Here is a 25034-nt window from a genome sequence, read left to right as displayed (position 1 = left end):
TAAAGGTTAAATCAATATGTCATTTCCAAGCTTTATTCTTATTCTTAGAGGTAAGGGTCTGTGCTATACAAGCTTCTGACGTCACTGCGACTTGTAAATATGTATTTTGACGGATTCCTGTGAATATTTCCCGTCCCCCAAGCCCGAATCTATAAAGAGCCCGGCTATTGTGGGATAGGCGAGAGTTCTTATTTCTTATTTGGTTATGTATCCAAAATAAAACAAGTTTATTGGATTTTAATTCTACATACTTTATTTTTAAAATCATACAAGAGCGTATATTTTGACGGGTTTAAAAATGTCTAAACAAGACGAAACGCATCACAATATACGCTTTTGTAATTTTTTAAAATTAAAGAAGAGTTCAAATCCAATAAACATGTTTTATTTTGGGTACATAACCAAATTTAATTTGGAACTTTACCAATGGTGTGCATTCACAATAAATAAGTTCTCATTTCGCTAAATCTCCCCTTCCAAATCCAAATCCATAAAGTATCGGGCTATAAGGTAGGGGCGAGCTTCCTTAATATCCTTAGGCTTAACTAATGGTCCCCCGAGGATCAGGGTTATTTTATTATTTAAATCATCACATTCGCACATAATGTGTTTAGGTGTTTTCTCATCTGCACTGCAGAACCTACATTGAGAAGTTTTTCCTCGAGGTGTTTGTTTAATCTGCAGTGTCCTTTGCAAGTAAGGACTCTAATAATAACCCTCACTTGATTTTGACAGAGCTTTATTAGGTCAAAAAAATACCTTTGCGAGTATTCTTTCTCTTTTTTCTTATTTCTAAGTTTACGCTTATATTTCGGAGATCATAGATCACCAGGACACAGACGCATTTCGTTTACTAATCTAATTTCATTTATTTATTCAGATATTTAAAACATTACAGAAAAAAGATCCAATTCATTCTAAATACAATAATAGATCACAAATTACAGTAGATGGTTATGTAATTAAAATAATATAACAAAATGTTAAAAGAAAAATTAAAAGTTAGAAAGTGCTTTCCTAAGGGCTTCCCTGGCCCACTGTCGTGAAATATGTTGACATCCGAGGTGACGCGGTTTCAAGCCTCACTCCGTCTATGTGATAACGATAGTATATTGTTTTGGATGCTCTTGTGTATGCCATTACAAAATATTTGGAAACATTGAAGAATAATTTGTTTTGTTTGCTCCATTGAATTATATTTTGAATGTCACACTGAAGTGCCCTATACTGGATGGGGAAAGTAAGATGATGTTTAATATGCCATTTCAGTACTCATTTCATCTCTTCTAGTAGATTTTGTTATTATAAATATCATATGTATGTATCTTGGAATAAGAGAGAAAATAATAGGAACTTTAATAAGCGCTTATCTTAGAATCAACAACAGATATTGTTCATAGTTGCAATAACTATTTGATTTTTACAACAAAACCAGAACGTAACATGTGAAAGAGTTTACCATACAAGATAATTTATTTTTTTCTTTTGAATTTGATAAAAAACTTATAACTTAAATCGTGATTTAAAAAAGTATAACATAAATAGAAACAATATTGAAGGTTAAATTTTTTCAATAACCTCAATATACGTCGCTTTGTAATATGCATAATGTTGTAGGTATGATGAGAATCATACTTATAGAGAAAAATATCTGTTCACGTTATATTTTATCTAACTGGATGTTTCCTAATAGTATTATTGGTTTTGCAATCGACTTCTCAGGTGATAAAATTTGGAATAATACCGTAAACTCAATTAAACAAGGCAGAGTAAGTAGGAGCATTATTAGTGCAAAGGTTTTGATTGTATTTATAGAAAATTTGTTTAATTTTAAGGCATATTGCAAATAATATCTTACCTAAATGTTATTTAACATTTGTATACAACGACTTACCAACTTTTCTATGTCTGCCGGTTTTGAGACGTATCCGTCTCTTCGTCAGGACACCATTATAATTTTCAATCTAATCTCTAAAAAAAAAGTTAGGAGCATAAATATTTTTTCATCGACCTATCAGGGTTGCATTCGAGGAGAATGCATTTACAAAAAGAAATGGAAGGATTTTTTTTTTGTTTTAAAAAAATTTGCTTTGTTGAATGTTCACAAACAATACTCGTTTATTATTGATCCCAATCAGATTATGTCCTTTCATTCCTTATTATTTCGCAATCATGAAAAAAGTGCACCCCTGTTGGTGAGAAGAGCCGAGTTCGACATTTGCAAAAAGAATTCTTTATTTGAAAATTATTTATTTTATGTTTTGGAATTCAACCATAATCAAGTACCTAGGTACCTACTTAAATTCAGTATTTAAAAATTAATCATTTTTAGTTTTGGAATTCAATCATAAGCAATTATCTAGGTACCTACTTTTCAATGAGCCTTTTTCGAAGCTAATAGCAGGCAAGCCAACATTCGGGCAGGACAACGTCTGTCGGGTCTTTCTTTTCACATTCTTTCGTAATACATTCGTTTCACGTGACCAATCCATCCTTACGATCGCTTTTTTAACTCATCAATAAGAAAGTTTAATGCTACGAGAAATCGGATGTAAATTTATTTTTCTTACATGAGGTATAATATTTTATTGTAATGCGAGCTTTTTCGAAAATGTCAAAAATTAAAAAAAAAAAAAATAATTAGCTACTTTGAAACGGCATAGTTTGATTGCGTGTTTACAATAAGCAATCAATCGTAGCCTTGTTATGTTTTTGTCATAGATTTCCGGTTTCCGAGATAGTAATGTTTTTCGACATTAATGCGGAAACAAATAATTTGTTTTTAGAACTGTACCGGGCTCTTCTTTTAGATGTTAAAAAAACTCACTGATTTGATGTCGTGACGTCATTGGCGGTGTAATTTTGATGTTTCGGTGGGATTTACAAATCTACCCAATTTTAAAAATTCATTGCGAAGATAATACGATACATAAAAATAAAATCATGTTTTTTATTCTTAGTTTAACAGTCTATTAACATACATATATTTTTTTTATTCACTGAACTTCATCTTTATACTCGTCGCATATTTGTTTCCTAGTGGGATTTCAGCATTTGTCTTATATTGATATTCCATCCGATCGTCCACATCCATATTTCCATGGTTCTTCCAACTCTTGATATTTCTTAAATAAAATATCAGCAACCATTTTTGATGGGGGTGAGATTCTACAAAATCAAAATGAACAGGTGAAGGAAATGAATAAATATGAATGTTCGAACAAACGCAGAATGGTGAAGGTAACGGTTTGAACAGTGATCACTTGAACCAGATAATAAAAGATCATAGTCCCCATAAATGACGAGTCATCTGTATTATCTTCTTTAAAATGATCGTCATATTTGTTATACGAGTATTTTTCACAAATTTGATGTTTTTAAAAATCATCGTTCTCATAAAATATTCACGGAGGACTGATCGTTGTTCTTTGCCACACCTACTTTTGTATTCTGACTTCTATTTATTCAGTGAAATCTTTGAAAATAAACATGGATTAACGTTGATTAATTTTAGACTTAAATAAAGTCTCATAAATACGCTAGAAAGTCACATTAAGTGCCTAACGTATTTTCAGGAATTAGACGCTTACATAGAATTACGAGTCACGTTTATTTAGAAAATATCTCAGCAACGCATTACTACAAGTCTGATGTTTAACGTAAGTACTTACACAGTGGAGTTTTGGTTCCGTTTTCTATGTATTGATATTGTAGAATGTGAATTTTAAAAGTGAAAACATTTTGTTAAATGTATGTAGCCCGTAAGGGTTTATCAATAAAATTTAAATAAAAAAATAAAAATAATAATTTGCATCATAGTAAAAGATTTATGAAAGTGGATGAAACTAAAAATCATAATTGAGAAAATCCCGTGAAAATGTCTCATTGACCGTGACGGTAGTAACCATAGCATTATATTAAAATTTACATTTATTTCTTACATCATCTATATTTTCAATAATTCCAGATTGTTTTCTTATAAATCTATGCATTATTATAAATACTTGACATTTGTTTTCATCTACGTAGGTATAATACAATTTACAAAATGCCGTAAAACAAAAAAAAATATTTTTAAATCAAAACATTAACATCATACACATAGACATGGCCTGAGCCCTCAAAAATGAAGACATGCTTAAACGCTTAAACGCTCAGTCATGCCCAACGCGTATTTTGTTGCTCTTCGACCAAAAAGTATTATTCGCCAGGCGCGACGTTTAGAATTAGAAATAAGCGAAAGCATGTAAAAACCTTTCTGTTAATCATTGTAAAAAGGATTGTGGACCTTTTCATTTATAAATATTTGTTCGTAACATAGCTTAAAACAATTCATATTCTAATACAAATATTATTTTTTGCGAACGTCAAGCAACGCCTAGTGGCGTAATTGCGAAGCTTTTCTTACTAACAAGGCTTCACTGATAGGAATAAGTTTTTAAAATATCATAAATGTGTGTCAATAATTATTTTTGCATTCCTCAAAATCCAGTGAAATGAAAAAAAAACAGGTAGAAATTATAAGGAATTAATGAAAGGAATCTGATTGGGATCCAACTAAAACGAATGTTGATTGTTAACGTTAAAACACCAACTTTTTTACACTCCAAAAATGAATATCCTCCAATTTTCGATAGTATATGCATGATCGTTGAATGAACCTCTGGTATAAATAAACAAACTTAGCGACTATGGGTACGTTTTCCTGTCACTACTTTTCAAAATATTTTACTCTACAGGGCGCGTCTACGAATTAAAATGTCAATGTTCGACAACAACAAAGATCATTTTCCTTATAGGTTTTGTTTGATTCAATAAATTAGGGTATTTTTATACGTTTTCAAATATATCTGTGTTTTCAACTATAAGGTCAATTTTATGACCGTAAATATTATAAGGAAATACTCAGCATTTACAACATAACTATTAATTTTTATTTTAACGAGTAAATGGCATCTACAATTTTGTTCAGGTTTCTTCTTCAAAACTATTACAGAAAATATTTTTTTTGAAAATACAAGTTTCTTGTTGAATTTGGGGGGAAAAATAAAACATCATGTTTTGTTAATTCCTTCACACATTAGATTTTCAGTGTATAATGTTTAAAGTAAAGATGTGTACTATACGTGCTAGCAAAATTAATATTATAATATCAACTTAGAAAATTAATTTTTGGGTAAATAAACCTTACATGAAAAAATCTGCTTTTTAAACACAAGACCGTTATATTATTATAACTTATTAACAACATCCGTTTCCTATTTAACTACATGCGTTTACTTGAGTTTGTACTTCATCCTCTTACTACATGGAATGCAAATTTATTGAACGCGTGTCCTTGGAAATACATCGGCTGGATGAAATATCAATAAATATTTATTTTGCTGTTTGAATTTCCAGTTAATAGTTATTGTTTATTATTTTTTATACAAAGCTGCTTGCATGCTTTAACATGCTTTGTAAAGCCTTGATTCTGCAAGAAAAAGTCTTTGAAAAGCTAATGAAATATGGAAAAATGACAAACACGTGAAACAGTTGTGTTAGAGAGTCCATTGGAAAAAAAATAACTTAGTTTAACGATGGATGATTTACGAATTGAATTAACTTTGGTAAAATTTGTGTTGCATGTTTTTCGAAAAATAAGTCTCAAATTGTTGAGCTGGAATTGAAGCGTCAATTTTTTACGCTGTCATTTAAATAGTTAGTTTTCTTCTCCCCATTAAACGTTTACTTGTAACTTTTAAAAATATTGTATAAAACATCATTATATTTTGATACATTCGTCATTGGAATATCCCATATCTAGTAATTGATTTGGATTATGCGAATTGATGCAATACAGTAATCAGAGAATTATCCTCAAACGTAACCACACAGACAAAGGTAGCACGGGGCTTCAAATAGACTAGGACGACCACTGCGTGATCGTCAAAATTAATTAAATTATACCACGTGCAATCATTTTAATTACTAATAATGTTTATTTTATTATGTTTGAGCGAAAAGACGCAGCTGCTACTCGTATTTTAGTATGTTTTAGAACAACAGTTTGAAACTTGGTATGTTTTCTTGGGCGCCAAAATAAAGTTTCACAATTAGTTTTAACCTTTTCAGCCCTTTTATTTTATGTATTTATATTTGAATATGCACAAAATTTAAGATTTATTTACTTACGTGCTAACTTTAATGAAAAAAAAACAGGGATTTTTATTTTTAATTAATGGCTTAAGTACATTTCTTTTTGCTAATGTTAATAGTTAGCGTAATACAAAAAATTTCATTTTTTTGTTTGGCAGCCTGATTTTGGCTGGTTCGTTTGTTTTAGAGCGAATTCCTGTTATTTATCTAGATTATGTTTAAGGCTTATTTTAAATATCTGTTTTGCAATTAAATAAATACTACTACAACTAATTTGATTGAAAAAGCATAAAAATAAACTGTCCGCTTTTTAATTTCGTTAGGTACGCGAATATAACATATATTACACCTTAATGAAAATTTCGTATATTTTCTAATGATCACCCTGGCTGAAGGGGTTAACCTAATGGATAGTTTTAATATTATTAAATGTGAAAACAGTAATAGGACTATATACGAGTTTTAAAACATGTATATGGGACTGTAAGACATTTCATTATGCGATAATTTATCGTGTTCTGATCATATACAGATGCCTGTATTATGATCCACATAAAGGGAATGATGATAGGAGTCTGGACCAAAGCCTGGGATTATTTAGGGTCGGCTTCTTTTGTGACGCTCCCCTTGTGGTGATTGCCACTACCTTCAATTAATTATTTTAAGGTACCTGCACATATTCTCTTCCTACCCTACTAGTTAATCTTGCAAATTACACCCTTTTAATAACTTTTCCGTTTAGCAACAGTATTAGATACTTGGCGAACACAATAAAATATACTCCTACAATGAATACATATATACTCGTTTAAACAATAATTTGTAGCAGTTTTCCCTGTAATTTAAACAGTCTGGCATTACTTTTGAACTAGAATATTTCAAATAAAATATTGTTTTTTTTTTTTTTAATATACTGAACAATAATGCCCAACAACGGCCAGAACCGACGAAAACGTGGATCGTGTGCGCAAAGTTTTGTATTCCGACCGCCGATTGAACATCCAGCAAATTGCTGATACCCTGCATATATCCACAGTTGCAGTACAGTGTCCGAGGATAGTGACCGAGGGTTATGACCGAGTATCTGCACATGCGCAAGGCCTGCGTGAAGCTTGTGCCGAAAGTGTTGACGGAAGATCAGAAAGAACTTTGAGTTTCGCGCTGTCACGAACTATTGGATTTGATTTAAAATGAGCTTTACTCTGTTGTAACCGGAGACAAATCTTGGATATTTGAGTACATCCTAGAATCGAAAAGGCAGAACAGCGAGTAGCACACAAAATTATCCCCCCGTCCCAAGAAAGTGAGAATGAGCAAAACTCGCATCAAAACAATTCTCCTCGGGCATCAAAGAAGACTCTTAGATGCTCAAGAAATTGTCCATTTTGAGTTTGTACCATCAGGAGAAACTGTTCACTCTGCCTTTTACCTAGAGGTGCTCAAGATATTGAAACGCCGAGACTCGCGCGTGAGGGTTGACATCAAAGACACAGTCAAGCTCCACCATACCCCCAGCCACACGTCCTTTATCGTTACCAATTCCCTAGCCCGAAACAACACCCTGGTGGTTCTCTAGCCCCCTTACCGTTGTAACTTGGCTCTGTGTGCCTTTTTTATGTTTGAGAAACATGCAAAAGCATGTTACATTGTTCCTGAGGGACATTCCCTTAAAAGACTTTAAGGGTGCCTTCCAGGCGTGGCAGACACGTCTTTGCAAGTGTACTGATGCAAAAGGAGAATATTTTGAATAATTATAAGTATGTGTACAGGTCCAATCAATAAATATTTTTTTTCCAGAAAATGCGCATTACTATATTGGACTCTGTATGTCAGAACTGGTTTCATTAGAGTTTTTTCGTTTGCACAGCAATTGTTTCTGAAGCGCGTAGTAGCAACAATTGAAAGCCATTATTCTCCTCCCGATTTCTTCCTATGTATTATTGTCACTGGTGACTGTGGAACCTGGGTATGTAAACGAGTTAATCTCATCAAAATTGTAGTTTTCCTTTTTAAAGGTGTGGGGTTTATGTAAAGGGTATAAGAGGCAATCATGAATTTCGATTTGTCCTCATTAATGATGCGCCCCGTTTCCCTCGGACTGAGTTCAAGCGCTATGAACGCTTCACAGGTGGCTAGGAGAAATTTTCCGATGGTTGATGACGAAACCTCTTTTTTGGACTTAATTTATTTAGTTTTTCTACGACTAATGTCTTCAACGAAAAAAACAACGCTATAAAACAAAGTACGTGTTTAAAGAAATAGAATTCACAAACACATGCATTTATTTTAATATAAAAAATACGTTTTTACGGTCGAGTCTAAGAATAATAATACGCCACTGGCTAAAAGAGTCGCCAATGTGGAGAAAAATTGAACACAAAGTTAGCTACATACCACATCAATAAAACGGGCCGTAGGTACTCGGGACAAGAACTGCAAGCGCAAAACGAAACCGTCCGTTACACGTTTGTTGTTAAACCAAAATCTTGGATAGCTTTTTTTTCAATAGAGCTAAAGGGGTTCACTAGTGAATTATTGATAACTCTGAGGGTTGTTAATAACTCTGAGGGTTGAGTGCATTTCAGCTCTTTACGTAAAAACCGGCGTTGAGTGGAAATGTTTTACGTATGATGTAATAAATTCAATAGATTAGACTTGTTCAATACATATTTAAAATGACGAACTTAAATTAGTAGCAAATATAAATATAACTAAATAGATCACAAATATCCTTACCTGATACAGTATGCGTAAAACAACAAAACACGTAACAATCAAAATTTTATCAATAAAGGCATTGGACCGATAGATGAAATATATCATTTTAAAGTTTTTCTTATTAGGTAATTAGAACCACATACAATTAGAGTTTAGAAAAAAAACGCTTAAAAAATATAAATTTAAATTTATATAAGGATAGAAATAGTTAGATAAATGTACATTTTCTTTTTTATTGCTTACGTACTACTCGTGGAAAAGGTGAGAACCTTGCGTAGTTTGAACTGTGTGAATCGACAGGTAAAATAACCTCTTGTCACGTCATTTTCTTATTCAAACCTGGTGCATAAAGCACTGCATCGATACTCAAATCACAGCTTATAAGCGATTATTTAATATATACATTACATAAAGGCAATATGATTAGTCTTACGTTTCAGACAACAGTCAATTGACGATCAAGTATAACAGTGAAAATCCGCATATAAAAAAAATAATACATACACATTAATACAAAATATATCTTTAACTAAACATGGGTAAAGCTAATTTTTTTAAATACATTTTTTTTTTAAATTATAAAATTTGTAGGTAATATGTAAAAGTAAAGCCGTTATCTTTATATTATTAAAATATTGTATTACCGTAAATTTATCTTTTTTTCTTTGGAATGGAGCATTTTAGAACGGTTATTTTTCTTAATGTTTCCCTTCGGCGTACAATCATGCATATGGCATTAAATTTAAAACCAGAGGGAAAAAAATGAGAGAAAATATTTTACCATATGTTAAAATCAAATTTAATATAAGCCAATTAAAACGCAAACATTTTCAAATAAGTCATATTTTATTATCCGATTTTGCAATGCCCAACTTTTCTATTTTCTTATTTTCATTAGTTGTTGTTACGTTTATTCAGAATGTATATTTATTTTATACTTGAGATTCCTTGACGAATCCCATATGTACAGTATGTATTTCACACAATTTTCGAAAAACAAATTAAAAATACTTATTTATTTATTTTTATTTGGGAAAAAAACAACAGTTATTACATACATTGTATACAGAAAATAAAAATATATCTTATATAAACGAAAATTGTAAAAACAGTCAATATAAATTTTCCACAGTGGTGTAAGCTATTGATTAAGTATATTATCGATATGAAAAAAAGCAATTTAACAATTAAATAATGTAAGGCACTTAGAAGTTGCAAATAAAGTACAAATGAAAATTAAATAAAAATATATATACTTATATATTATTTACTATCTTTAAATATTTCATTGAACTTTGTACATATCTTAAAGTATTACATTGAACCTAATATTTCTATTCTGGTCAGTTTTTCGTACCGTTTTCAGCTTATTTTTTTGCTTTCGATTTAAGAAATCATATTCTAAGCGAGTAAAGTAAAATTTTATTTCGGCTGTAAATAAAGTACTGCTCGGACGCCACTTGGAAGTGTTAAAAAAGTTCCCTCTCCTCCGTTTCTCTTGCCACAACATTGATGTGACGGCCTTTATAGATCATTGGCTATAAAGCGATATGGCTTGTGAACACTAAGGCCTGTGATTAACTGCCCCGCGAATGACGCAGAACCGACGCCAGTCACAAAGAGAAGCCAGGTACCAAAACACAATTTTGCGTTATTTATATGAGATATTTTCATTCCACTCGTTTCAAAAGTGGAATACCGTCAATGACTGATGAGATACGTTGTTTGTTTTCGCCATATACAAATATATTATACAAAAAAGTATTCTGCTTCTATGCGTGAAAAATATGAACAATTATTGCATTAGAAGATGGATACATTGCACTTTAAGAAGAGCTTTTTTACTCTGAAATTATTAGAATGACAAAACGAAATAAATATTAATTAAAATATAGCTCGTGAAAAACTAATTGCTTTTTAAAAATATTATCCAAGTTTCGAAGTAAATATCGTTGGCTTTCACAGTCAATGATAATGAAGTTACATGCAAAACTAAAAAAAAATGCAAACGACACAACACAAAATCGTCAAACTGTCATATTTATCAGATGCCTTTTATTGTTATTGTATGTAATACGGAGTCTTAAACAATCCCAAGATCTTTGTTTTTATGCTTCCTCGTTAGTGCATAATCATATTTTTATTAATTTATAATTTTTAAAAACCTGTTAGGGTTATATAAAAAATTACCTTCGTTTAAATTATTATTGTTTATTCTAATATTAATATCGTTTTAATGATTTTTTTCAACAAATTTACAATGTTCAATTCAAATCATTTTTTTATAATAAAATAAACATGTTATTTCTAATCAAAGTTAAGAATTTTTGTTTTCATTATAAATGTAACATCATCATTGTCACTTCCGCACTTAATGGTGCATGCGGCACTTCATTGGTACACTGATCGTTGCGTATCTTGATATGTTTTGTTACATGAAGGTAAGATAATCAGTCTTACGCTTTAGGTGCCAATCCAGGGGACTATGAAATATTTTAGTCTAAAAACGCCTTTTTAAATAAATATTTCATGTCAACCATGTCGGGAATCGAACCCGAGACGTGTCAGTTAGACGTTTAAGATCATCTTAAAGGCAGTCTTTATGATAGTCAACTTTTTCGTATCATGGGCATATAAAAGAAATTTCGAATAATGTAAACAAACATCAATATAATTTATGTATATTATAAATAAAAGGGGACCAAGTAGACTTCCCTGTGGGATACCAGAAGATATGAGATGAGAGAGAACAGATTTGTGCCCAGTCAGATGTATATCCTCCAATTACTACCGATTGACATTGATTACTAATATACGATATCAGCCAGCGCAGAAGATCACCATGTATACCTATTGCCAAAAATTTGCGTATTTAATACTGAATGATCAGCTTTGTTAATGGCTTTATTACTGTAGTCAGTATATTTGGCATTAATTTGGAAACCATTTTCTATTGTATTTAAAATGACATTATTATTAAAGCGGATAGTTTACATACTGCCATTTTTGTGAAAATCTCCTCAAACCCAACAAGAGAGACTAAACAAGTTCTAAACCGTTGTATTGAACATCTTCTAAAGAGCATAAGCCGTCGATAGGGGGAATTTGAAAGGTTATAAAACCATAAACTTGAAGTTGCTCGCTCTTCTTAACGCCTGACGTCTCAGTTAAGAAGCTTTTACAAGTAAACAATTGAATAAAACCAGTTAACTTGACAAATTCTGAATCAGTGAAAATGAATTCATTATTGTTCTAATCCTGTGCATTGTTTAATGATACTTAATATTTGTAAAAACACAAACTGCATAAAGAACCCTCACGAAGGATTTTCATCACAATATTATATTTCAAATAAAAAGTGCAAAAACTTGAAGACATTTTTACTATAATTTAAAATGCAGTTCCACCAAAAAATATCTCAAAAGAAACTCCATATATTATAGACAGCTCCGTATTGCTACAATATTTATGTTTATGAATGTAGAATAACTGTTTGTCTGTGGAATCATCATTCATCCACTAGTAATTTTGTTTAAACTACGTCTGAAGAAACGAATCATTTATTTTCTTTAATGTCTCAACTTGTTCTTTCTTTATTCCTTCAAGGACTACTATCGATACCAAATAATTTATAACGCACATACTGCTACTTCTATTTTTCGTTGCAAAAACTTTAATTATTTAAATAGGATAGGAAGAAATCAACATTTGGCAATAAACCCACCAGAGTACAAGTATGAATTTACAAAATATAAATAAATTAATGTGTTAAAATCGATTCTGTCTGGCAGTGACGTGTAATGTCACCCTTCTCCAAAAGTATCGAATCTACTCACTAGGGTACGCTAAATATTGACTGACCCTCGGAGGGTGAAATCATTGTTGGGGAGTTCATTGTAAAAGAAAACTCAACAGAACTGAAACATGTTATTAGTGCTCGACTGGAAGCGTGTATACAGCAGTGGTGTGCATTCTATATAGGCAAATAAGCAGTGCCTACCCCAATTGATTGTAATTTTTTTAGAAATAATATCAAAAATTATTTTGTAAGTAAAGTGTTTTAATTTTTTAATTTAATTGAGCATATTTCGGTCACTACGTAACGACGGGCGTACTTCGTATGGCGTCCGAAATACAAACTGCAAATACCCACTATACTTAATACAGCACTTTTTTTTCCACACAAATAATGTGTGTGTATGTAAGTCACACACGTTTTGCTCCAGTTAACAACGCTCAAGTGTTAGTAATTGTTAGGCAGAGCTTTTTATTGGAAAGAACAAATATGCACATGAATGCCATCTTGGGGTACCTTGAATTAATAATAATAAGTAAACATGCGCGAAGGTCAAATACCAAATTAATTTGTTCGTATAATCAACAATATTGTTCTGTGCTTATTTTGCAAAAAAAAATGGAGAAAGAAATGTGTTTTTAGCCATTTTTAACAACGTTTGAATTTTTAGTCAAGTGTATTATTAAATGTATACCAAAGGAAAATCAACGTCTAAATAAGATTAACAAATTTCAACAGGGATGGAGAATACCTTAAGGAAGGGAATACGGAAGTCTAGACATTTACAGGCTACCGAGGAGGTGAAAGGTGAAAGGTGAAGGGTCTTTTGTCAACAAGCATTTGGACAAACTCAAATATTGTCTAAATAAGAGTTCTTTCAAAATAAAAGTTTGAATTTCAACACGTTAATTCAGTGTGAAATTTTACAAAAGTCCATTTATGTTGTTTTCCACGTTTTTTTTTTCTAACCTAAAAACAGTTTCAAATGTCTGCACAAAATACAGCAATTTTTCGGATTTTTTATGCGAGTATGGTAATTTCAACAATATCGTGATTTATAACACTTTTGTGACGTGTGAAGTGGTGTCCTGTAGTTTTTGTAATTTGAATATAAAATTTATTACGATATTTTTGTTACTGGCCTAACCTAGTTAAAAACTCTGTGCACATGATTGATACGAGTACAAATCTAATGATATGTTGGCATCCGCCCCCTGGCTACTGTTCAATCAAGGGGGAACGGACATTGCAAATGGGTTGGAAAGCCCTTTAAAGTGTATAATACACTCCCTTAGTTTTCGCATCCATGAACATCTGCTATGCAAATCTGCATCGCAGACAAATTCCCGTTTTTAGATTAAATTCCTTTTTCAGAGATTTGCACAAATCAAAACATATATTCCAAGTCATATTAACAATCTTTAACAGTATTCATAAACCTTTGTTAGACGAATTTTAGTGATACCATGACCATAATGAACATGATTTTCCATATCTAATGATTTTGTTAAATGAACTATTCTTATTGATTTTTATGTAATTTTGCATGCTTATTTGAGTATTTTAGCAGATTTGTCTATTAGACATATTTTTTACTCTTGAATAAGCATGAAACGCTTCTCATATTTAATTGTTCTAAATTCTAAATTTTGCAGAAGCTTTAACAAATATTCCTTGGACCATGTACTTTTACTAACCCAAAAACGTATTAGTATGGATATAACTGATTTTGGTCAATATTCATATTACTTTAGTTTTTTTCGACAGTGAGTAATTGCGGGGTTTTAACCGTGTATACGATTTTTTCCCAAAAAGAATAACCCGCTAAGCCTCTATTTTAGAAGCTTGTCAGCAGGTGGGAAAGAAAAGATGTGGAAGGAAGTTGTGAAAATACACCACAACACCCAGACCAAGTTAGAAAAAAATATTTCTTGGATTTCCTTCTTGCAACTTGGGGGAAACGAGAAACGAACCCGCGACACCAGCTTAACTTATTATTTTACACTTGTTTGTAAAGTGAATACTCTAATATTAACAGTCTCTCACTTCAACCGGATTTATGAACCACTTAAACTATGTACAACATATTATTTAACGTCACAATGCCACGCAAGCATGTGAATTGGCCTGACAACTTTTGTTACGTGAGTGGTGAAGTGACTATTAAGCCTCAAAAAAGAAATATATCAATACAATTTTAAAATCGAGTTGTGAACTGTACTTTGGGTGAAAAGTTAGATATAAGGATAAGGTTTGGTCCTCCTATATAGCGGTTTATCATATGTGTAAGAGATTTTACCAAAATATCAGCCTTGTATTATATAATTGCGCTACTGGGGAAAATGTAACGAAAACCTGCTTTCGAACTACAGCTGAGACCTTGAAAGAGACAAGCCAGCAATTAAATACACGTAAAATATGTAACTTAGTAGACATTACAATAATAAATATGTACATCTCCCCTCCCCTCCTCATCCTCTCTTCAAGCATTTTTGTCCTTATCCCGCCCAATTTACAGTAACTTAATGTTCTTAAAATTAATATCTAAAAAATCTTTGATTATTGAGTACATGAAAATAACATTTTATATGTATAAATTGTATGTATTTATTTGATATGTAATATATTTTCTTTACTAACTTTTTATACTATGTGGAAACCTGTTATTAGTTCTGAGTTTATACACTATATCCGTTTGTTTACTAAAAATATGTATGTAGAACTGTTGATTTCCCTAATAAAATAAAATAAAATAAAATAAAATCGAATAAAAAGAATTTTTTATTTTTTATATGTTATTATTTTACATTGGTGGCCTCCGTAATGTAGTGGTCAAGACGCTTGACTCACAACTGAAAGGTTCCGGGTTCGATTCCCGGTGAAAACACAAAAATTAAAATGTGATTTTTCTAAAGTCAGGGTGTTCCGTGATGTAATTCACCACTGTAATTGGGCTTCCTGGACTATAGTGGTGCAAAAAAAAATTGTCACTACATCATTTCTTAAAAATTATGAATTTCTGAAATGTCTAACGTATTTTATTTCAATCTTACTTGCTAAAAAATTTAAAGCAGATTAAAAATAAACAGGATTTTTTTATTAGAATCACGTTTAGTTTAAGCAACATTCATAAATTTATTTTTTTAGATCAGTGTAATTGAAGAAAATTCAGTGATCAAACAAATCAAAATAACGAGTTTTAAAAATAGTCGGCACAATGTTTAAAATGATTACGACAACCAGCCAACGACAGGCAGGTTTTAAAATACCTAGACATCCATATTTCTTTCTCAAAATGTTTTAAATTTATGCTGAATGTTTATTAATAGAACGACTACATCTGAAATCGCTCCCGGTGCAACCACATACTGTTGACTTACAATTTAAAGCAAGGTCCCAACATTTATTTCGAATAACAGGAAGCCCCATATCATTTCAAGCGTGAAATTCTACATGATCGATTTTGTCAAAAGTAACGTACTTTGTAACAGTACTGGGTTTCGCTGTTTTTATAGTTAAAATGCAAAATCTTTTGGGTGTTTGGTGCCCAACATCGTTTGGTGACGGCATCGCCGATTTCGATGTTTTACGCCTATGCTGCTCTTGGCAAAGACTACTATAGGTGTCCTATTCTTGCGTCGCGTTTACTCGCACGCAACTTCTTGAAGAAATTTTTCGAGAAAGCAAAGAAATCATTTTCGACAAGGAAATACCTCCATATCGAAATATTGAGGTTTTTGTGGGGCTACTGTTGTCATTGCTGATAACTTCATTAACTTTTTTTACATTCACCTTTCCAATTAAGTGTGTACTTCAATACCTTTGTGTCAACTTTTATAATCCCTTTTCATACTCTGTCATAAATATTTAATCTTTAGATAAGTACCGTTTTAGGCCACATGCAAAGAAAAATATCAGCTAAAAATGTAATTGTTCTTAGTTTTTTTTAATCACTATACCGTGATTTGTTCGTGGGGATGAACAACATCACCCAGAAAAAACCGACAATTTAAGTAAGACTAAAATTAATTTTACTTTTTTATCACAATTAATTACATAAAAAAAATATTAGCTAAACAAACCCGTTACATCCTTTTTGATGAAAACTTATTTCACTTTTTTAATTTATTTTGTGATAATTTTAACTAATTTTACATAAAATACATACGGAAGTCCACGTTACACATTTTCCACGATAGTATGTTAAGTAGTAAAATTAGATAAATATTTTTAAAATTTGCGTTATGAGAATGAAGTGAGTTTATAAAAATTATATTAATAAATAAAAAATTATAAAAAATAATAAACAAAAATTTAAAACCGAATATAACTTACAAAAATCAAAAATAACAAAGCATGGTATAATTATGAACATACAAAAAGCTTAAAATATCTTGATTTTAACATGCAGATAAGAATGAGAGGAATAACATTAATTTAAGAAACGATAATTCATCCCTTTTAAAGTATAATTCATTATGTTAATGCAACCTGCACTAAGCTGACGATATACTATTGGTTTACTCATTTTTTCCGTTAAAAATAACGTAGAATGGAATAACGCGGATGATAATGTGGATAAATAGCAGTTCAGAATAGCCAGCTGGATCCCGTATGTGACAATCGTGACGCGTTTCGTAACATCAATAATACTTCGGTCCGCGCGACCTTAGGTCTATTTTTACCCTGCACCTAACTCCAATATATCAAAACACTGATATCTCGTATAATAAATTTACACACAATGACCTAATAAATAGCTGTTCATTTTTCCGCATTTTCTTCCCGAAGTTATTTTGGCTTCTCTCAGGTAGAGTTGCTGTCACGATTTAAAATATGGTTACTAGGAAAGACGAAGAAAATTTTAAATATACGTATTTCGTAACAAATTCAAGGGTGTTATTTGGTAAGATAGACATCTAGACAGAGAGGAAGAGGTTATTAAGGAATTTCGAAGACAGGATATATACGGGCCTTATGACAATGTTGTGAACGTCCTTAATAATTTATCGTCTGTAATAACATTACTGTTTATTGACCAAATAATATTTTCGTCATAATTAAAATAACTAGATAAATTCTTAAGAGTATTAAAATGTTGTTGTTTCCAAATAAGATTTAGAAATGGTTACGAAAAATTCTGTATTTCATTTGACTTATTTATGAAGAAAAAAAAATTTATATTCTTATTTTAACTGTAAATTCTTAATAATTGTTTTCTGTTTTAATAAATTATATAAAATAATCATAAAATTAATAATTGAACCCATATGACCCTTATTTTGCTATTGAAAAATGAAATATCTAAATAAATAAAAAACGCGTGTTGAATAATACAAATTTGCTAACGAAGTCTCATCTTTTTTATCGGTTGCTTTATTTTCATACATTTTTTATGTTTAAAAAATATTACTCTTTCAATAATGTATAAGGCATTACAATTGACTATCCTGATTATCATATTGATCCGTTTTTAAAAAGCACCATTCTTTTTTAATGAAGGTTTTAATAAAGCTATTTATTTTAAACAGTCAGTTTTTTGGTTGGCTGAGAAGATATTGCCTTTAGCAATAAGCCCACTAAGTGCATCCTTTTTTCACTTGAAATTATATTTTAATATTATTAGTTTTAAATGCATATAAGTATAAATAATATTTTAGTATGTCATCATTTCATTTCAGATTGTAATTTCATATTATTTTTATATTGCTGGACGTTTGCTGTTCTTTTTCTAATAGTGCATATAATTTTTAAACAGACTACACTTGTTCAAAATACTCTTTGTAAAAAACTACCATGTATAAATCTTATATTTTTGTTCAATTACTAATTTTTCTATTGAAATATTATATTTGAATATGAGTCAATAAATGATTAATTAAAAGTATATTGATCACTAAAACAGCAAATATATTTTTAAAACCTTATTGTTTTGTCCAATCATTAAAAAATAGAATACAAAAAAAGACAATATTTTGTAATCCATATATTTTGGCTTTAAATATATTATATTTTTAATACTAATTCCGAAACACATATTTGCATTCAAAAGTATTCGGAAACAGTTTCCTTATCCCTGCTAAACTAAACTTATTTTAGGTTGTGTAAATTATACGTACAAACCTTACGTATATTTTTAATTGTGACATTTTTGTCTAGACACACTTAAATGAGGGAACTGTTTTATAACGTACTTCTAACATCTATCTGCCTATTAATCTCTGTTTATCTACGCATTCTTGGACACTAATCAATTCGCCTATTTAAAAAACATTGAGGTGTAAGTTTATTTCGTCACGTCATTGCTTATTTCTTCTGCAATTTTCGTGTTTTTTTTTTCTATTTTGTTTGGTTTTATTTTAAATAAATACAAAATTCATAATTGCTCTCAAAACTCTTCTATTTTACTAACTCTTTTTTAAAAAAATAATAGTGTTATCGTCATCGCAGACCAACACTATTTTGTAACTCTTAATTATAAATTTTGATATATTACTATTTTGGGCCATAGTGAAGCCCAGCTTTCTTTATGAAGATGGGGTATAGCTTTCAACATCGTAGCCACATATTATATACTCGTTACCAGTTATGATGTGTTAAAACAAGTTTGTATTAGGAGAAATACTGGTCAGCAATTACTCACAAATGTTTTGACGGTACTCTTTTTGTTGATAAATTTACTGCTGCTATTGGTTAACATCGCCCTGCTTGACCCAAACAAGATATTTACTTTATTTACTACTTTACAATGAATTATTAATTTTTTAAAAGAACAATTTCCTTGTTTATGCTGGGTTTTTGTCGTTGATGAATGTTCTTGGGCGTCCTGATCTTGCATCATCTTTCACGTCTTCACGGTTTTCAAGAAAATACCACTCATAAATTTATTTTTCCTTTCGATATAGATTCTTTGCCGAAAGCCATCTGCAGAAATAAAAAATCGAAGAGCGTTACAAAATTGGCGTTAATTAATCGCTACTAAGCATAAATTACTCGTTGAATATGACCGAAATACGAAATTTACGACACTCACATAGTTATCAACCCGAGTAAAAAACCCGAAACTCAGTCATCGTGTAACATCCAGCTGGAAAAATTCAAAAATTAATATTTCTCTTTTAAAAAATTACGTAAACTTATTCGTAGGTATCTTCGTACGATATCCAAACAGCCTTCATAGCTTTGAATGTTATTCTTGCCAATTCTAACTGAAATGGAAACTCTTTTTTAAAGCTGTCAACTTCCCCTACGTACATTCCTAAGATTTAAAATTCGAGACAGTCCTGATGTTGGCTTGTCAAAAGCAGGTGATGGTTTTTAACCTAGCATTCATTCGTTTGATTTTTTGGAATATAAGTTGTTCGCAGCCAGAGAATTCTGAATCAAATGCAAGTTAAAAATACTTTGAATGTTAATTTAGAATAAACTACTTATTTTAACAAAATGAAGCAAACATTACAAATTACGCAATGATGAGTTTAACAATAAAGCACACACAAATATAATCAAACTTAACCAAGGTCACATAACTTAATTATTTTTATTTTTATTCGAAATATCAGTAATGAGGTAGGTATTGTAAATTTGATTTCAAATATTATAGTAATAAATAACGTGACTAGTATAATAAATTGTTTAATAAATACAGACAAATTAGACACGTTGAAAATTAAGATAACAAAGTTAAGCTAAGGAATATACTGCCAATGGCAACAGGAATTCAGGATAATTTAATAAAAAAATTCATTTAAATTAAATTTGGAATTTCTAAATCAGAAAGAGATATAAAGCTGGTATGAAAACCGGATACATGAATACACACCAACTAAATCCCCCTTTAATTATGTGTAAAGCGAATTGTTTACTACCCAAATCGTTCCCAAAGTTACTGTATTTTAAATCATATGTTAAAACGATTAAGAAACCTACCCGGGTGCTTAAAACAATATTGTTTTGTAAATATCAAATAACAAACTCGCACTCTAAACACGCGTATTACAGTAAAATTAATGATATTTACATTCAATGTCAAATATCTTTGTTTTCAACAACTTTTAATTTTACCAACCAATTTTGAAGCTACAAAAACCCCTTTATCAAGGTATGATTGCCTACTTAAGCTTTTTTAATTTGAATCATAATAAATGATCACATAGTTGGTGCTTCAAATATAAAATTTATTTGAACAAATGATATTTTTTTGTTTTCTTGTAAATATTAATGTATTCTACATATACTTTAAGTGTATCTTCTCTTTCGATTGAAAATGTTGATTTGTAATCTATTATTTACTGTGTTTTTCTGTTTATTGTATAATTATTATACTGCAATGCTCAGCTTAAAAGTCGTGACTGTAAAAAAATTTTTTTGCGTTTTTTTCATCATAGATATTCGATACTAAGTCAATAAGTCATTTCTGCTTCTCAAATATGAGATATTATCTTGTAAAAATTCTAATAAAAAAAAAACTGATTGGCAAAGCATAAAACAGTAATTTCCTGTAGAATTTGCAATTTAGCAGATACGACACTTAGCCTAAACAGAGCAATATACTAATTGTAGTATGTTGCTTTTATTATAATATGTAATCTTTTACTATATATTTTCAACGTTACTGTTTTCTCTATGCTAAATGGACATAAAAAAATATATCGACAGTGTGTTTGCTATCTTACTGTGTCTCCCTTTTTTGTAATCATTTATTGACAATTTAGTTGCAAATAAATATATTCGGAACCGAAGAGAAATGAGGGCATCCAGCCGGGCAACCGCGCGGGTGACTCGGGTGCGAATGTGCGTACGGAGTGCATGTACAGTGCGTCAATTTTCCGTCGCTTTTCCCCAGATGCGGTGCAACCTGGCAAGGCGAGCGCGGATAGGGGGTTGGACGCCGCCGACGAACGGCGGATGCAGCATCTCTCTCTAGACCCGCCCACAAGCGGCGCGCATGCGCAGCCCGCCAGGCTTGCGAGACCAGCACACCTAGATGTGGACGTTTCACTCGCTCCTTCAAGGATAATTCAACAGGTAATATTTTTAAGCACTACTTCCACGGATTCCCGTGTTTAACAATGTTTTATTCGTTTGTCCATTTCTTAAAAAAATATTATCTCTCCATTCTATCTTTGATCATAAAATTATTTACCACACAAAACATTATTGTGTGAGAATATCATTGGTTTTAAGTCCTTGGTTCAGATGTTTCTAGAGTATCCCCTGTTTATTGATTATTTTATTACAAGGCGTAAATCATCATTTTTGGAATGGATTGCCTATTAATTAAAAATAATTTAATTAAAAATAATAACGAAATGTTATAAAATATTTGTGTACAACCGATTTTTTTTTGTCTACCGGCTTCGAGACGTACCCGTTTCTTCGTCAGGACACCGAGTAAAATAATATGCAAAACCCATATGGCGCCCTGATACGTCTCGAAACCGGTCGACAGAAAAGTCGGTATGTAGTTTTATACAAATATTTCATAAAAGTTATTCAAATGTTTGACCACAAAGTTAATGTTTTTAATGTTGATGATAGAAAATAATCACGCTTAAATAATAAAAAAAAAATTAATTGGTAAAATATGGCCAAAGATTTTTACGGTACGAAAGACATTGGATAACCAAATTCAACAAATACTTGAAAATGGACATGTCAATAGTCGGAATACTAGGCGTGCGTGCATGAAAAAATGTATGAATGTGAAGTCCGGTGGCGCTACAGTTGGTACCGAGCTTTGATCCCCTGCGGCTTTCACCTCCAACTCCGTCTGTCCTCGGCCGCAGTCTACCAATTCACTACCTGGCGAAGCTGCGCTGCTTGCTTTTGCACTTCATTTTTCCATCTCAGCCTGGGTCTTCTCACTAATCTCCTTCCACCCGGGTATCCGCTCAATAGTATTTTAGGGTAATATTTAGGAAATAATTAGGCATTCGATGTTCATGAACAACCTATCTTAATCCATTTGTATGTGATGCTTGGGTTTTAGTATCTGTTGCACAGTTCTACTATCAATGTAGACCAAATGTGCCCCTGAATACCTTCAAATTATTATGATAAGATAAAATTCGCTCCTGAATAGAGACTTAAATAAGTTCTCGTTGTTTTCCGGTACATGGTGTTATCTTAGCCTTTTTGCGTCTAGCAATACTAAAAGCAACTTCATCGTCAAGTTCACCATTGGGCTTGAAATTACAGTATGTGTTATTCCGCCGAAGTACAAAGAACATATTTTTTCAAAGCGTTAAATACATCGAATTTCGTGTCAAAAATGAGTATTTGCAAGAAATCAAACTGCATTCCTTTTTTTTCAACCTACCACTGGAGTACATAGAATTTTTGTGGGACTTACGGAGACCATGCTCTGCATCATCATCTCTGCTCTGCATCATGATCATCTGAGTGTAGTGTATTATGAGCTCCTCAAACCCAACGAAACCATTATGATAAATCGCTATTAACTATTATTTAGCCGAGCATTTAAGGAAAAACGAGCGCAATACGCGGAGACACACGACAAAGTAATTTTGCAGCATGACAACGCACGGCGGCATGTTCCAAGGCCAGTCAATAAATACTCGGAATTCAACAATGTTTTTAGTTTATCCAAATGTTTGTAGACATCGACTGCATCCCCTTGAGAGCTGTAAATATTAACACACAAAATCAGATATGAACAACATTTTAATGAAGGGAATATAGAAGTCTAGGCATCCACAGGGCTTATGACCTGTCACTGGCTGGTTTAATTGGCCACTTTTCACACTGTATAACATTCACCATGCTACCTATATTTGAACATGTATTTTCCTTCAATTCTTCCACCTGTTGACGTTCGTGAATTTAAAAAGCGGAAACCTTTATTGAGATTTCTCTGATTGAATTATTTTACCTACATACTAGACAACGCTTGAAATTATTTTTCAATTTTTATACTTTTTTTTGGACCAGGTGGATTTATAACCTCAAAAGATGAGTTGATCCTTCGAGATAGAATTTGTATACTACCAGAAAGCTGGAATGAAAAATTTGTATACTACCAGAAAGATGGTCTATACTTTCAATGGCATGTTCCTTACTATTTTTTTTTATAAGACATTAATTCCCGTGAAGTTAATCAAGTCCCTAATACATATTTTTCGATATGTTTGTATTTACATTCATAGATTTATAATTATGTTTAAAGTTTCAATGCTTAGCCATAGTGGCGAACGTTTTGCGGCGCTTTGACGCGTCTGCGCGGTCACTATGGACACTACAATACTTGTTACCATATGTTTGAGTTCACCGCGCCCCGCAAAATGCTTGCCATAATGGCCAAGCAAACAAACTAGAAGAAAAAAAAATATTGTTCGTAGATAAAGATAAGAATTCGCACTCGTCCTTTTGCTTTGATAAGTACTTACATTCTTTAATCGGGCCCGTATTCATCCGAGCATGTCTGTTAAGAGTAAAATTAATTTTGGTATACCAAACCATCTTCCATAAATAAAATTGTAATATAAACAAGCCAGCCACGTGACGGAGAATCTGTTTATAATGTACAAATATGCTTACTACGAAAATAACCACTTTTCATTTCGCATTTTTTCTTGGACCAATATTTTTATGACAATTGGCTCAACTCTCAAATATGTAAGTACCAGCCTCTTGTACTCACCAGCTGATTTGTATTTTTAAATATTAATCCATTTTTTTATTGCTCCATATCATCATCATTATAGTTCCCTTTTCCGCATCCAGTGGTGCATAGAGCATTCCATTAGTAAACCAAATAAAGCACAGTTCAAAAATTTGTAACATGAAAGAAAGGTGATCGATCTTACGCTTCAGGCGTCCATTCAAGAATAATGAAATATTGCAGTTTAAAGAAATCTCTAAAAAATCTGTTTTAAAGTGGCCCTTTCTCCACTGGGTGGCAGGATTTTCACCTGAGATCATCCATCGATTCGAAAGCACTCGTTCTGGGTTCTGCTTGTATCACTGCAGAAACTGTATTCTTCATCCACCTGGACACAGAGTGTTGCTCCACAAGAAATGTGCCTGTGTTGAGCCAAATTACTTACAAGAAGAAAAAAATGATTTAATTATTATAACATGTGATTCAGTAGAATAACAATCCACAAAAATGAAGTAATAACCATGAGGTATATAAATAAAACAATAAATAATAATAATAAAAAAAGAACATATAAATAATCAAATATATTATTCTTCTTCTTTATCTTTTAAGAGATCCTAAGATCTGTGTGATGGGTATATTACTGTGTCGGTCTCGTGATGTAATTGTCAGCGCGCTTACCTACCATGCAAGAGGTCTCGGGTTCGATTCCCCACATGGTTGATATGAAATATTTATTTAAAAAAATATTTCGTAGTC

The 25034-nt window shown here is 31.6% G+C and overlaps 1 protein-coding gene across 4 annotated transcripts in view; it reads left to right on the top strand.

Moving 5' to 3' along the window:
- LOC148277349 (carboxyl-terminal PDZ ligand of neuronal nitric oxide synthase protein) overlaps positions 1-25034 on the top strand; it is a 623052-nt gene that overhangs the window by 551993 nt on the left and 46025 nt on the right. For all 4 annotated transcript variants that reach the window (XM_088233001.1, XM_088233000.1, XM_088232999.1 and 1 more), the window contains one exon: positions 21498-21679. In XM_088233001.1, the coding sequence (XP_088089127.1) occupies positions 21498-21679 (182 nt within the window). The remainder of the gene's footprint in view (positions 1-21497; positions 21680-25034) is intronic.

The sequence above is a fragment of the Micrasema longulum genome, unplaced genomic scaffold (assembly GCF_059751315.1).
Source record: "Micrasema longulum isolate JH-2025_06_02 unplaced genomic scaffold, ASM5975131v1 h1tg001048l, whole genome shotgun sequence".
Lineage (NCBI taxonomy): Eukaryota > Metazoa > Arthropoda > Insecta > Trichoptera > Brachycentridae > Micrasema > Micrasema longulum.
This window is presented reverse-complemented; position numbering and strand designations above follow the sequence as displayed.